Raw genomic sequence first — 14217 nt, 5'->3', positions numbered from 1 at the left:
TTATAAGTGGACACAATATCTTTATTTTATTTGTATGTGGTGCTGGGGATCGAACACCAGTGCCTCACGCATGGTAGGCGAGTGCTCTACCTCTAAGCCACAGCCCCAACCCTCTTATTAAGCTTTCAAAGATTTGCTCAGCAAAGTATTGCTGATGGCTGATAATCAGAGCATACTACAGGAGCACACTGTGCACTGGGCTGCAGTACTCTCAAACAATGCCTTCCAGTCTCTACTGTATAGACAATGCAGAGCTAGTGGTACAGGGGGTTTTGGAGTGTAGAAATTATGGTGGTAAATGTGTAATATATTTTCTAGAAGCATTTCCACTTCATGGAAATACAATATTAAGACCATAGCAAGCCACATATGGAAAGTGAGAAAGTTTTATTTATCCAAAAAAGCCTACACTATACAGAAAATTGAAAACCATATATAAAGAAATTTCTAAAACAAAGTTTTATTTGTAAGATTATTTACATATTTGAGGTCCATATTTAAAAAGCATGGCCCCCCAGGTCTAATATAGACAAAAAAAAAAAAAAAAAAGAGTCTATGTTAACATACTTGGGAAGAGGTCTACTGTGGTATTTCCCAGTACATGACATAAACCAACTGAGGAAACCCCTAGAAGATAACTTCGTTGTGCAGAGGTTTTATAATCTTGGTTTTGATGATTTTTGAAGGTAAGAAATAAAATCAAACTGACTTCTATTGGGATACAATATGGCCTATAGTTAGTAATTACAATCATAATGCTTCTGCTCCATGTGGGGACAGAATAATTTGCACACATGCTGTTTCCTATATCAATATAATTACTACATTTTGTTTTTTTCTTTTTTTAATGCTGGAAATGGAGTCCAGGACTTTCCTTTTGCTAGGAAAGTGCTCTACCACTGAGCTAACACCCCACTATCTTATAAAGAAAAACAGTTGTCTTTAAACTTTTAAAATATATAATAATCCATTTCCTAAATATTAAAAAAAGTTCATATTTAAAGACGAGCAAAAAAATCCATAAGGTCACTTTCTTCCTTTACTCCTACTTAAATGCAAATGCTGACAGCTTCTGATTTGTAGAAAGATCTAAGGGTTTTTGCTTTTTAGGCAAATTCAGATTCTCCTTTGCTGCTTCCTTTTGGTTTTCTGCTTCAAGACTTTCATCAGCTGCATGTTTTCGCTTCTTTCCTTCCGTTTCATCACTTGGAGTTCCTCCCTTGGCCTTGTTAGTCCATGCCTTTGGAAAATATTGGGGGAGACGAGAAAAGACTTTTTAACAATAACAAGGAAATAGGATGGGAGTTATTACTTTTCTAGGAACACTTATATATATGTATATGTATATATACATATATATAAAAAAACAGTTGTCACTTGAATTGTTAAGTTAATCATTAAAGGTTCTAATTGTTAACAAATCTTTTATTCTCTGGGAGAAAATATTTGCAAACTGTCCACCTGACAAGGTGTGATAATTCAGAATACTTAAAAGAACTTAGAAAACTCAATAGCAAAAAACCCATTAAAAAATGGGCAATAGATTCTAAATAGACATTTCTCAAAAGAAGACATATAAATGGCAAACAGGCATATGAAAAAATGTTCGACATCACTAATCAGGAAAATCTAAATTAAAACTACAATGAGATATCACTTTACCCTAGGAAGAATGGCTATTATCAAAAAGACCAAGAATAACAAATGCTGGAGAGGCAGTGGAGATAAAGGAAAGCTTTTACACTGTTGGTGGGAATTTAAATTAGCACAGTCACTATTGAAAACAGTATGGAGGTTTAAAAATAGAATTGCCACATGATCCAGTCATCCTACTACTCAGTATATAAAGGAAATGAAATCAGTATATTGAAGAGATATCTGTACTCTCATGTTCACTAAAGCATGATTCATAATAGCTAAGAAATAAAAACAAGTGAAGTGTCTATCTGTGGATAAATAAAGAAAATGTGGTACATATACATACACAATGGAATACTACTCAACCATAAGAAAGAATAATAGCTGTCACTTGTGGCGACATGGTTGGAACTGAAGATCTTTTTTTCTCTTTGGTACTATGGATTCAACCTAGGGGGTGCTTAACCACTGAGCCACATCCCAGCCCTTTTTGTTTTTATTTTGAGACAGGGTCTCATTAAGTTGCTTACGGCCTCACTAAGTTGCTGAGGCTGGCTTTGAACTTGTGATCTACCTGCCTCAGACTCCTGATCAGCTGGGATTACAGGCATCTGACACCATGCCCAGCTGGGCACAGAAAGACAGGTACTGCAGAATATCATTCATATATGGAATTTAGAAAAGCTAGAAATGTATATCAGTGGTAGAATGCTTGCCTAAAATTCACAAGGTCCTGGGTTTGATGCCCTGCACCACACAAACAAACAAATATATAAATACATTAAAATTTTAAAAAGCTGATCTCATAGAAGTTGAAAATGGAATGGTGATTACTGGAGGCCAGGAAGATTAGGGGCTGGGGAAAGAATAGGAAAATGTTTATCAATTGGTACTAAACTGTAGATGGCTAGGACAAAGGAGTACTCTTGAACAGGAGAGTAACTAGATATAATAATAATGTATTGTACATTTCAAAAAGCTCAATGTAAGGATTTTGAGTTTTCTTCATAATTGATAAAAGAGATAAATGCTTAACCTGGTTTAAACACTACACAAGGCTTATATGTATTGAATCATCATGTCATCCCATTAATATATATGATTTTTGTTTTCATGCATCCCTTAAAAATCAATTTTATTTAAAAATTTAAAAACAAAACTCGATGGACATCATTACCCTAGGTAGACGTATGACTGCATGTGGTGCAACGCTACATCGTGTACAACCAGAGAAATGAAAAGTTGTGCTTCAATTGTATAAAATGAATCAAAATTCATTCTGCTCTTATATACCTAATTAAAATAAATATTTTTAAAAAAAATTTTAATTGGAGAACATATTAAAAAATTTGCATTCTATTTGTTATTTCAATCTAAATTCTTCTTCTATTCAATCATATTAAGTGCAAATAATAAAACTGCAGGAACTTTTTGAGATAATTGTGATTTACTTGGGATTATAGGAAAGATCCCAAGTAGCCTTTACCTAGTTTTCCCAAGTGGTAACATCTTGCAAAACTACAGCACAATTAGCACAATCAGGGTGTTGACATTGATACAATCACCAGTTTTACTTCTACTTATTTGTTTGTATGGGTATATCCATTTAATTTTACTGTAGGAATGTGCATTTTCAAAGTCAAAATACAGAAGAGTTCCATTGCCAAAGATCCCTCGTTTCCCACCCCACCAAATTTCTACCCAGGTTCCAGCCCCAGGCAACCATTATTCTGTTATTCATCCCTATCACATTGCCAATTTACAAATGTTAAATAAATGTGTTATATAGTATGTATTATTTTATGATTGATTTTATTCACTCTGAAAAAGTCAAATAACATCCACATCTATGAAGTCTCATTTAATCTATAATAGTTCCTTTCATCTTACTGTATTTTTCTGGCCATTTATTTCTTTGAATATAAAGGAGACATTTGACCTGTAGAATTTGCTACATTAATAAACTGGATTAAAGAGAACATTTAGTATTTACCTTAAAAATATTGACCACACCATGATCAAAATGGTTCAAGAAGAAAAAAAATGTTGACTTCATTTTTAAACATTCAAAAACATAATCACAGGTGGGGATACAGCTCAGTGGCAGAGTATCTGTCTAGCATGTACAAGGCCCTGATCCCTGGCACTACAAAACACCCCACAAAAAAAAAAAAAGAACTGATCACAACTTTTGCCCCATCTCTTCCCCTTTTGCAATATAAGGTCTTATACTTTCATCTGCTAATTTATCTAATCCTTGAGAATTTTAATCCCTTTATAATAATTAACAAAAATAAGACACACAAAACTACTAAAGAAGTTCTAAATGAGGTTAGAAGTGATTAGACCAGTTTCTAGTTTCCTCATTATACAATACCTTCATTCATAAAACCCAATTCATTAAAGCAAGTATCTGTCAGTAGGTGCCTATGTGGCACAATGCCTCCCTAGGGAAGTGAAGCTTGAGGATTGTTGGTATACCAGACACATTCCTTTCCTCCTTTCTTCACAGTGCAGCAATTCACAGGAGGTGTAAGCCACCAGACTTAATTTACAATGAAATGTATTTTCCCCCCATCAAAAGGAGAATACTTATGTGTAAGTAGATAGTATTTGTCAAAATTCTACTTGCAAGGACCCTGAGGTAGTAGTCTGAAAGTATGAGTTAACTTTGTATTCAATTTTCCAAACATAGAAAAAGGCATTTCTATAAGAATTTTTTAAGCCTGGAAAATTCAGTAAGATCTCAATCTCCGGGGTCTGGGATTATGGCTCAGTGGTAGAGCACTTGCCTAACACTCGTGAGGCACTGGATTCCCAAGCATCACATAACAAACTAAATAAAATAAAGGTATTGTGTCCATCTACAAGTAAAAAAATATTAAAAAAAAAAATCTCAATCTCAGCACAATTTTCCTTACCTTTCTTTCTTCAGTTGACAGTACTCTAAACCGAATCATTCCTTCTTTTATTATGTCTGCTTCATCTGAAAAGTCAGGATTGTCAGATAAAATATTACTTCTGTTTTCTTCCAGCCACATTTGGAACCCAGTCTTTGGCCTAAAATAGTAATTATGAAATAAATTTATGCTTGATATACAGTTTAAAGTACTTTATGGGTTTTTAAATTAGCAATTAATTCGTTTTTTGCAAGCCTATATAAAGGGAGACAATTATCTCTGTTAATATTCATATTACTTCAAATTGACTGGAGACTGCTGGATTAATTAAATGACAAAATCTACTGCAAGGCCAATTCAAAAGGATTACCCACATTTGTACTTTCTAAGTGCAGCAACAACCTTAATGTCATACTTGGAACTTTTTATGAATGCTGACAGGCTCAAGGTCTCCAAGCTCACTTAGCCCCTCTGGTATGGTAAAACCCTTCCAACTGTCCTTAGAAGGCTCTTTCTCCATTTCCAACACCAGCTATTTGAAATCTTTCTGATTTCTCTCAAGCCCCTTTCCCATTGTCTCACCCTTGTGCTCACAGCTGACCTGGGTCCTCCCCTGTATTAGCTTTATGTAAAGCATGGACAAAAAACACACTTGTAAATTTTACTAGATTCTGCTCGTGACACAGATTGTCTTTAGGTCTCAAATAAAAGCTTAATATAGCCATTTAATAATTTCTGAGCACTTATTTCTGCCAGTCATTGTTCTAAATGCTTTATGTGCACATTACCTCATTGGTATAGCAACAACCTTATGAATATTTGGGAACAATTAGTTATTTCCATTCCACAGATGAGGAAATTGAGGCTTAGAGAGATGAAATAACTCACCCCACATTAGAGATAGTAAAAGTTTCTGAAAATATAGATCCCAAGTAATCTTTTAATGTAATTCTTTTTCCAGAAAAATAATACAAACAAAAATCAATGCTAAAATAATTGCTGAACAAAGATTCTTGAATTTGCAGAAAATAGTAAAGACTTATTTTAATTAAATTTGGGGAAATGTCACAAGTCTAATAATATACAATCATCTGCCTCTAAATAGAAGTTTTAAATTTTTTAAAAAAATATTTCTCTTCTGATTTATTTTTTCAATATCTGTGACAGAATATTTGGTTAAAAATGGTAATGCCTTGGGGCTGGGGTTGTAGCTCAGTGGTAGTGATTGCCTCTAATGCATGAGGCCCTGAGTTTGATCCTCACCACCATATAAAAATAAATAAAAAAAAAGATACTGTATCCATCTACAACATAAAAAAACATATTCTTTAAAAAATGGTAATGGCCTTAATGATATTCCAAAAGATATGTTTTCTGTGTAATCAGTTACTATGAAAAGATGAATTATTGGGGCTGGGGTTGTGGCTCAGTGGTAGAGCATTTGCCTATCATGTGTGAGGCCCTGGGTTCAATTCTCAGCACCACATTAAAAAAATAAATACAATAAAGGTATTGTGTCAACTACAACTAAGAAATATTAAAAAAAAAGATGAATTATCAATTTTTTTTTTTGTGGTACAGAGGATTGAACCCAGTTATCCTTTATACTAGGTACACATTCCACCACTGAGCTACATCCTCAACCCTGTCTCAATTTCCTTAAATAATAAAACTTTCACTGTTTAAGATCTAAATCAAATTCAGAACAAAACGGGAAATAATCATGAATTAAAACCACAGGTACTATAAGACCCAATTATCCCAATACACTGAGGAGTATTTATCCAAAATAATTAAAATCAGCATACTATAGTGATATATCCACATCAATGCTTACAGCAGCAAAATTCACAACAGCCAAGTTATGGGACCAGCTCAGATGTCTGTCATTAGATGAATGGATTAAAATGGCCCTCCAGACTATTACTTCTCAATCAGACTTATATCATGGACCACTCATAGACCCAATTTTTAAAGGGGGACTCCAAACTGCTTGCCCCACATCGTCCCTTTTCAGCCTGAAGAAGCCAGAAAGATCTTCTTCGCCCCCTTTCCTTACAGCAGTAAGGAGTTCCCAAATTAGAGGGGGGAATGAAGCCAGATTTTAAGTTAGGTAGTCAGTGTAGTTAGATAAATCGGGGTCTAATACCGAGTGGAATCTAAAATGGAGGCCATGCTGAAAATGATTCCAGGGAACGCAAAACAACTCATGAAATAATCGTGATGCATTACTTTTAAGATTAAAAGTAGTCAGAAAAAGAAGTGGGGAATGTAAGGGTAAAAGAAATGGAAGTTAAAGCGTAAAAGTTAAAGGGTAAAAGACCGGGTGTTGTAAAAGTTTCTAAGCTGCAAGGTCTGAGTTAGCTGTTAAGACAATGCTTAGAACTGCCCAGTAAACATTTCCCCTGATTGTCTGGTTGTTTAATAACTGAAGGGGTCTGTGTGGTTGCACGCAGGCATTGCAGGGCCTGGACCAATCAGTTTAAATGTAACCCCCTCCTTAGGAATGACTTATCACTCCAGCCTGACCTGTTCCCGCCAATGAATGAACTAATCAGGTTTAGGAGTTGTTGTTCAATTTTCCCGCGCCTAATGATGATTTGTTCTGATGTATACAAAGCCCTCTGCCCTCCCCAAAAAGTGTACTTAAGAAGTGCTCAGCCCCTGCTCGGGGCTCTGGGCTGCTTTCCCTTCTTGAGTGGGCACGGAGCCCCAGCATGCTGGTTCAATAAACCCCCCCTTCTGCCAATTGCAAAAAAAAAAAAAAAAGAAAATGTAGTGTGTATGTATGTATGTATATATATACACACACACAATGGAATTATGCTCAGCCTTAAAGAAGAATGCAATTATGGCATTTGCTGGTAAATGAATGGAAAAGGAGAACATCAAGCTAAGTGAAATAAGCCAGACTCAAGGTCAAATGTTTCTCTCATATGTGGAAGCTAGAGCAAAACAAGGGGTAAGGGGAGGAGGTGATCAGATATCATAAAGATATAGAAAAGATCAGTGGAACAGGAGATCAAGAGGGAGGGAGGAGAAAAGAAGGGTGAGAAAGGGGAGGAAATATGTAATAAATTTAACAAAATTATCTTATGTGCAAGTATAAATATACTAAGTGAATTCCACTTTTATGTAGGTCTATAAAGCACCAATCAAAAATAAACAAGTGAAAGGAAGACCAGTAGACTAAAGGAAGGAGAATATGGGGAGGCAAAAGAAGGAGACACCAGGGATTGAAATGGAATTCCATGCATGTATGATTTTGTCCAAATGAACCCAACTATTATTTATAATGATAATGTACTAATAAAAGAAGGGAAAAAAAAAGAATTATCCCTAAAAAATACAAAATCAAGCTATTCCCTTTGTTAAACTGGTTAATATAAAGTCATTAGAAAAATTAGATATTCAATGCTGACCTTTTAAATTTAATCAATGCATTTAAAACAAATCGAGAAAGCAGAGATCAAAATATTTAGTAAGCCGTGTGTCATGGTTTATGCCTGTAGTCCCCACTATTTGGGAGGCTGAGATAAGAGGATCACTTGGGTCCAAGAGTTTGAGACCAGACTGAACAACATGGTGAGATCCCCTCTCAAAAAAAAAAAAAAAAAAATTTTAGTAACACACTGTGTTGATGAGTAAAGAAGATATGGGCAAACAGAAACTCTTACATTAATAGTGGTATATAATAAGACATCATTGTAGAACAATTTTGCATTATCTATAAAATTATTAATATTAGTGCATATTAATTTGAACTGTATTTTTTGCAGTACTATTCATACTAGCAAAAGTCTTAACAACCACTTTTCTGTCCACATGAAGAGATCTAAATGAATTAGGACTTATCTATTCAATGGATGTTAAAAATTAAAGTTGTTCTTTATGATCTGTAAAAGCTATTAAGTAAAAAAAAGTAAGGTCTGTTATCATTTGTGTAAACATTTTAAAAAACAAACAAATGTATTTGCACATGCAAAGAATAATTTTGGAAAGCTACATAAGAAATGTGTTACAATGATTGTTTTTGGAAAGAGAAATGGGTGACTAGGAAAGAGATTTATTTTCCATAATTTATCTTTTTGTATCTTTTGCTGTCTACCTTCCAGTATAACTACATTATTAAAAAACAAATAAAACATGAATTATAAAATAGTGTCCCAATAAAATGAATGTGCAATTTAGAACTTAGAAGTTTATTAAGGCAAATTCTAATAAGTAATGTAAACAGCCATTAGTCAATGTTTACTTATGTCACAAGTATTTAAATACCCACTATCAGTGATTATAAGAATAACAGAGTTGTAAAAATTTGTATAAAAAAAATACACTGTATGCTTTTTTCTGGGATACTTAGAATACAAGTCTCCCTATTACTGACCTTTGATTTTCAGTGTTTTGGGGACAGATAGCTGGGGTTTCAGATGATTCATTTTTAGGATTTTCTTCTTTCACTTCCTCAGTCTTACTGGCTTGAGAAGTTCTTTTCTGGAAATAGGATGCTGCAGATGCCTATAAAAAACCAACCATCTTAAGTATCACATGTAGCATTTTATGTTACAAGAAAGTTCTGAGGGGCTGGGGATGTGGCTCAAGCGGTAGCGCGCTCGCCTGGCATGCGTGTGACCCGGGTTCGATCCTCAGCACCACATACAAACAAAGATGTTGTGTACGCCAAAAACTGAAAAATAAATATTGAAATTCTCTCTCTCTCTCTAAAAAAAAAAAAAAAATAAAAGAAAGTTCTGAAATACGTGAAGAAACATTTATAATTATTTATTATTTAGAAGTATTATACCAACAAATAAATCTTGAGTTCTCAGTTGAAATTAACATTTACACACATAAAATCAAGAAAAAAAAAGTACTTTATTTCATGTTCTGTTTTTCAAATTACATGAAATGGAAAAGAAAAATAATGAATGTATTTAACTGATAAGAATTTTGGGGTGAAACACATGAGAGTGGATAGAATCAGAATACAGAAGAAAGATTAGGTCCGTATACTAGAATAGTCATTAATAAACAGGGATATGCATCAGAACCACCTGGGAGGTATTTTTAAAGTATAGGTAGATAGCTAAATCCCTGGGGATAGGGGTGTGTGTGTGTGTGTGTGAGAGAGAGAGAGAGAGAGAAAGAGAGAGAGAGAAACAAACACACACACACACACACACGATTCTGGAAAAAAACCATAATTAAATCCATTTCCATACTAGAATGATGAAATACTGGTTCCTCCAATCCTATACCTGAAACAGCAAACAACGGTGAAGACAAACAGTTCACATGCTCTTCATTGAAGATGTGGGGAGATGAAACACTACCTGCTTAGACTTTGGCTTTGGAATCAGAGGTTTTATAACTGGAGACCTTTCATTATTTGCTGCCCGATTAAGTGCAGAAGATTTCTTGGATGATTTGTTCATACTGTCCAAAATATTAGTTGAACGTGTTGAATTCAATGACACAGCTGGCTCTTTGGAACTGGCTAATACCTAAGAGCAAACTAATGTTAGCACTTTATGTTTAAAGAAGAAAACAAAAATTCTAAGAGGTTTATTTTTCCTTTAAATTTCTGTTAAGTTTACATTGTGGTCTCATCTTTGGAAATGAATACATATAATATGATTCAAATTAAGACTGATGCATATATTCTCAAATAACATCTCAAAGAAAAACATGGAGTATCTTTTAAAACCATTGGTATATAATTAGAACATATAATTGTTTCAGATGTGAACCAGGGCTGCTTTCTTCTTTGTTTTCATAAAGGTAAGGCTTCCGTGCTTCTAAGGAGGGTCATCTGATCATTTGGAAATATTTCTTTCATGTATTTAACAGAAAATAATGCTGGAAAAAAATTTACCTTGAAGGGGTTTACTCGTCCTTGGTTGCTAGAGATAACTGCACCTTTCACAAGAAAGAAACCCTCACTTAATCATGGCAAAAACTAGATGACTTATGACTTTTAATACTAGAAGAAATATTTAAATCTGTATTATATGAAAGCAAAGGCACTTTGTAACTTTAAAACTTAGTAACAAATATGGATGACTTTTGTCCTACTTCCCCAGGCAAAATAATCTCAGATGGGAACTAACCTAACTTGCCACTGTGAAATATACCTGATATGTACAGACCTATCCTTTTCTCCCATTACTATTACTTTATTTTAACTAAGGTTAGTAATCCCTTTACTCTGGATTCCACCCCCTCCTGCTTTGTCAAGAAACTTGACCTATCAACCCATTTTTCATCTTTGGCTTTTTCCTGTTATAGTATCCTCAAGTCTCTCAACAAACAAATAAAGATACCCCACATTCCTTCCAGCCACCACTTTCTCTTACCACCCTATCCAACCAAATTTTTCAAAAGTTGTCAGCACTGCTATTCCCATTTCCTCCCTGCTCATACAACCTACCATATAATAATGTAGCTTTCAGCCCTATAACCATACAGAATCTCTTCTTGCTAAGGCTCCCAATAATCTCTGTATGATCAAATATGGTAGATACTTTTCAATCATCTTATTTGACCTCTCAGTGGTATTCCATAATTGTGAATATTCCTTTCTTCTTCATACTTCCCTTGACTTCTGAGATATGGCAACCCCTGAGTTACCTCCTTTCTCCTTGGAACAATGTGCTCATTCTCTTTCAACAGTTCCCCCTACTCCTCTATTTGATGCTTACATGCTGGGGTTTTCCTAGGCCTAAGTTCATTTTTCTTCTTGCTTCATATACTCTCCCAAAGTGTGCTCACCCATGTCCTGGTTTAAACTGCTTTGCTACTCCCAGTGATTTTAATGTACTTTCCTAAATTTCTGATCCAAATATCCAACTGTCTTTGTAACATTTTATGTATCTCATAATTCATGATCATACTATCTAAATCTGATTTTTCCTCATGTTTCCTGACTCAGTAAGTGGTATTCACTCAACTATTCAAGAAACAAGTCACCAGCTACAGGGGCTCAGGCTGTGATCCCAGCAATCTGGGAGGCTGAGGTAGGAAGATTGTGAGTTTGAGGTTAGTCTCAGTAACTTAGTGAGACCCTGTCTTAAAGGACTAGAGATGTTGCTCAGTGGTAAAGTAGTCCTGGGTTCAATCCCCAGTACCAGAAAAAACAAAATAAAAACAAAAATACCTAAGAGTCTTTCTTATACTCTGAACTCCTGTACTCTCTACATCAGAAACACCTCTATACTCTACCCATTCTTTCAACCAACAGCATCACCACCCTAGTCCAAGCCACTATTCAATCTCACTTGGACTGCTTCAGCAGTTTTCTTATAAACCCATTCCTCCTCCTCAGCAGTGTGCCAGGCTATGCCCCTGCTTAAAACCTCTAACAGCCTCCCAGTGACCTTACAATGAATATCAAAATCCTTAATATGGCCTACTATGCCTGCAGAATTTCTCTTCTGCCCAAACCCCTTCAGCACCACTTTCTCCTTGCTCCCTGCGCTCTTTGTAACTTCCTCTACTCCTGCTCCTGTTCACCTTTGCCTGGCTGACATTCATCCCTCCAGTTTCTGCTTTAAACACTCCTTGAGGCCTTCTTTGGGATCTCTACCACGGACTGGATTATGGTCAACTGCTATATGTTCTTTTAATAATATATACATGTTTTTAAAGTTAATATTTTTACATAAGTTAATATATGTACACAATTTTAAAAGCATGAAATGTAAATAGTTTTAAAAGTCATATGGCAGTAGAAGTTTTTTTTTTTTGGGGGGGGTGGGGGTACTGGGGATTGAACTCAGGGGCGCCTGACCACTGAGACATATGACATATCCCCAATCCTATTTTATATTTTATTTAGAGACTGGGTCTCACTGAGTTGCTAGGGCCTTGCTTTTGCAGAGGCTGGCCTTGAATTCGCAATCCTCCTGCCTTTGCCTCCCCAGCCACTGGGAGTATAGACATCAGTATAAGTTTTAGATTTAAAAAAACCCCAGCAGTCCCCTATTCCAACCTTCCCTATCTCCCAGTCCCACTTCTCAAAGTCAACTACTTTCAACTGTTTCTCCAGCATCCTCAATGTCTCCTTAGTGATTTGCACATCTGTCTTCAACATGTTGTGCCAGCTGATCTGGAAAAGCATTAAGGCAGGGATCAACCATGCATGTCTGCTTGAGTCCTGTACCATTTAGCAAAATATCTAGCACACAACAGACATTTTAATAAATGTGTTCAACGATCAGTTTCACAAACATCTCTGATAAAAACAAAAACAAAGCAAGTTCTGAAAGGGAAGGTGTTTTTGATTTAAAAAAAAAAAAACCCTTTAAAAAACTATCTGTAAAATTTCCTTGACATTACAAATTTACAAATATTTCTCACCTGACTTAATAGCTGACACATCAGAGGAATTTGAACTTTTGGCAAATGAGTTCTGCACTATAATTAAGATAAAAAAATACAATATAAATGAGGAAAATAATCATACTTGATAGTCAACAATCACACAGCAAAGATGCCTTGAAAAAGTATGGGAATTCAATTTTTAGCCTAGAAAATATATCTCACCATGCTTATGTAGTTCTGGTTTTTCTTTTGTATCATCAGCTTCTTCCTTATCCTCAGCATCTTGTTCAATTTGATTTCTAGGCCTTGGCTGGCTCCACTCTGTAGCAGTATTACTGTAACTAAAGGCAACAATATTATTCAATAACAAGCTAGTCAGAGACCAACTTAATATTCAGAATGGTAAAGGAAAATTCAAATGATTAAGTAGATTTTACCCAGCATTCAGCTTTTCCCTGAAATCTTCTTCTTCCTCCTCTTCTGCCTGGGTTGCTGCCAATTCAGCTGCCTTCTCTACAGCAAGTTCGCTAAGTTTTTGGGCCAATAGTAATTTCCGAGAGCGAGAAGCATATTTAATGGCTAAATTCACAGCATTTTGAGTCATTAGATCAGCAAGTTCCACACAACGAAATTCTCGCTCCAGTTTACAAGAAAGCTAACCCAAAAGGGGGAAAATCATATTAGATTAAGCAGAACTTTTAAAACACACTGATACTACTAGCAAAACAGAGAAAAGAGTTTTCTAGATACCTTATCTCACTGATGTAAGATGCATACTTTTACATATTTTAACACCTCTAAAATTGGAAAGCATTTTACAATAAATGGCTGCATTTCCCCTTTCTTTCTCAGCGGCTAAATGAAGAAAATAGTGTGAAAAAAATTTACAATTAAAAGCTTAGGTTTGATGAAATATAATTTTAAGTTGTGAATTGCAAGGAAAGTAAAAAAATTGATTAAAATTTAAATGTGGCTCTCTTAAATTTATTTTCCATCAGCCACCCACCCAAATAGGGTAATAAATTCAAAGAAAAAATAACTGTAAAAAGAATCCATCATCATTTGCTCAGAACTAGCAAATAAATAATAGTAAGCATATTTGGTGGGGAGAAGTTCTATGATCTTCAACGATCAGAAACAATTATATAGCTTCTAAATTAACATTATTTCATTTTGTTCTATTTTTCATGCTCACAATATTAAACAAAGAATATTCATGTAAAATGTCTTTAGAAAACATTGACTCTTCTCCATTTTTTGAATTTTCAAAATTTAAAGTGGGACAACTCTAGTTCAAAGTGAAGCACACTCTTGATACTTTGAAGACCCCCAAGGGTCTTGTAATTAGAAGAAATTT

The 14217-nt window shown here is 34.9% G+C and overlaps 1 protein-coding gene across 5 annotated transcripts in view; it reads right to left on the bottom strand.

Moving 5' to 3' along the window:
• Nucleotides 1–389: 389 nt before the first annotated feature.
• Nucleotides 390–14217, bottom strand: part of Wdhd1 (WD repeat and HMG-box DNA binding protein 1) — a 66900-nt gene continuing 53072 nt past the window's right edge. For 3 of the 5 annotated variants that reach the window (XM_046461870.2, XM_046461869.2, XM_046461872.2), the window contains 8 exons: nt 13298–13515; nt 13083–13201; nt 12897–12953; nt 10414–10457; nt 9872–10042; nt 8926–9056; nt 4560–4698; nt 390–1240 (listed from right to left, as the gene is read on the bottom strand). In XM_046461870.2, the coding sequence (XP_046317826.1) occupies nt 1046–1240; nt 4560–4698; nt 8926–9056; nt 9872–10042; nt 10414–10457; nt 12897–12953; nt 13083–13201; nt 13298–13515 (1074 nt within the window). In that variant the 3' untranslated portion in view covers nt 390–1045. Of the gene's footprint in view, nt 1241–4559; nt 4699–8925; nt 9057–9871; nt 10043–10413; nt 10458–12896; nt 12954–13082; nt 13202–13297; nt 13516–14217 lie in introns of those variants that run through there. The other 2 variants (XM_046461871.2, XR_009228379.1) reach the window with 2 other exon arrangements.

This window comes from Marmota monax, unplaced genomic scaffold, assembly GCF_021218885.2.
Source record: "Marmota monax isolate L192 unplaced genomic scaffold, Marmota_monax_Labrador192_F-V1.1 WCK01_AAM20220418_F8-fsc00001, whole genome shotgun sequence".
NCBI lineage: Eukaryota > Metazoa > Chordata > Mammalia > Rodentia > Sciuridae > Marmota > Marmota monax.
This window is presented reverse-complemented; position numbering and strand designations above follow the sequence as displayed.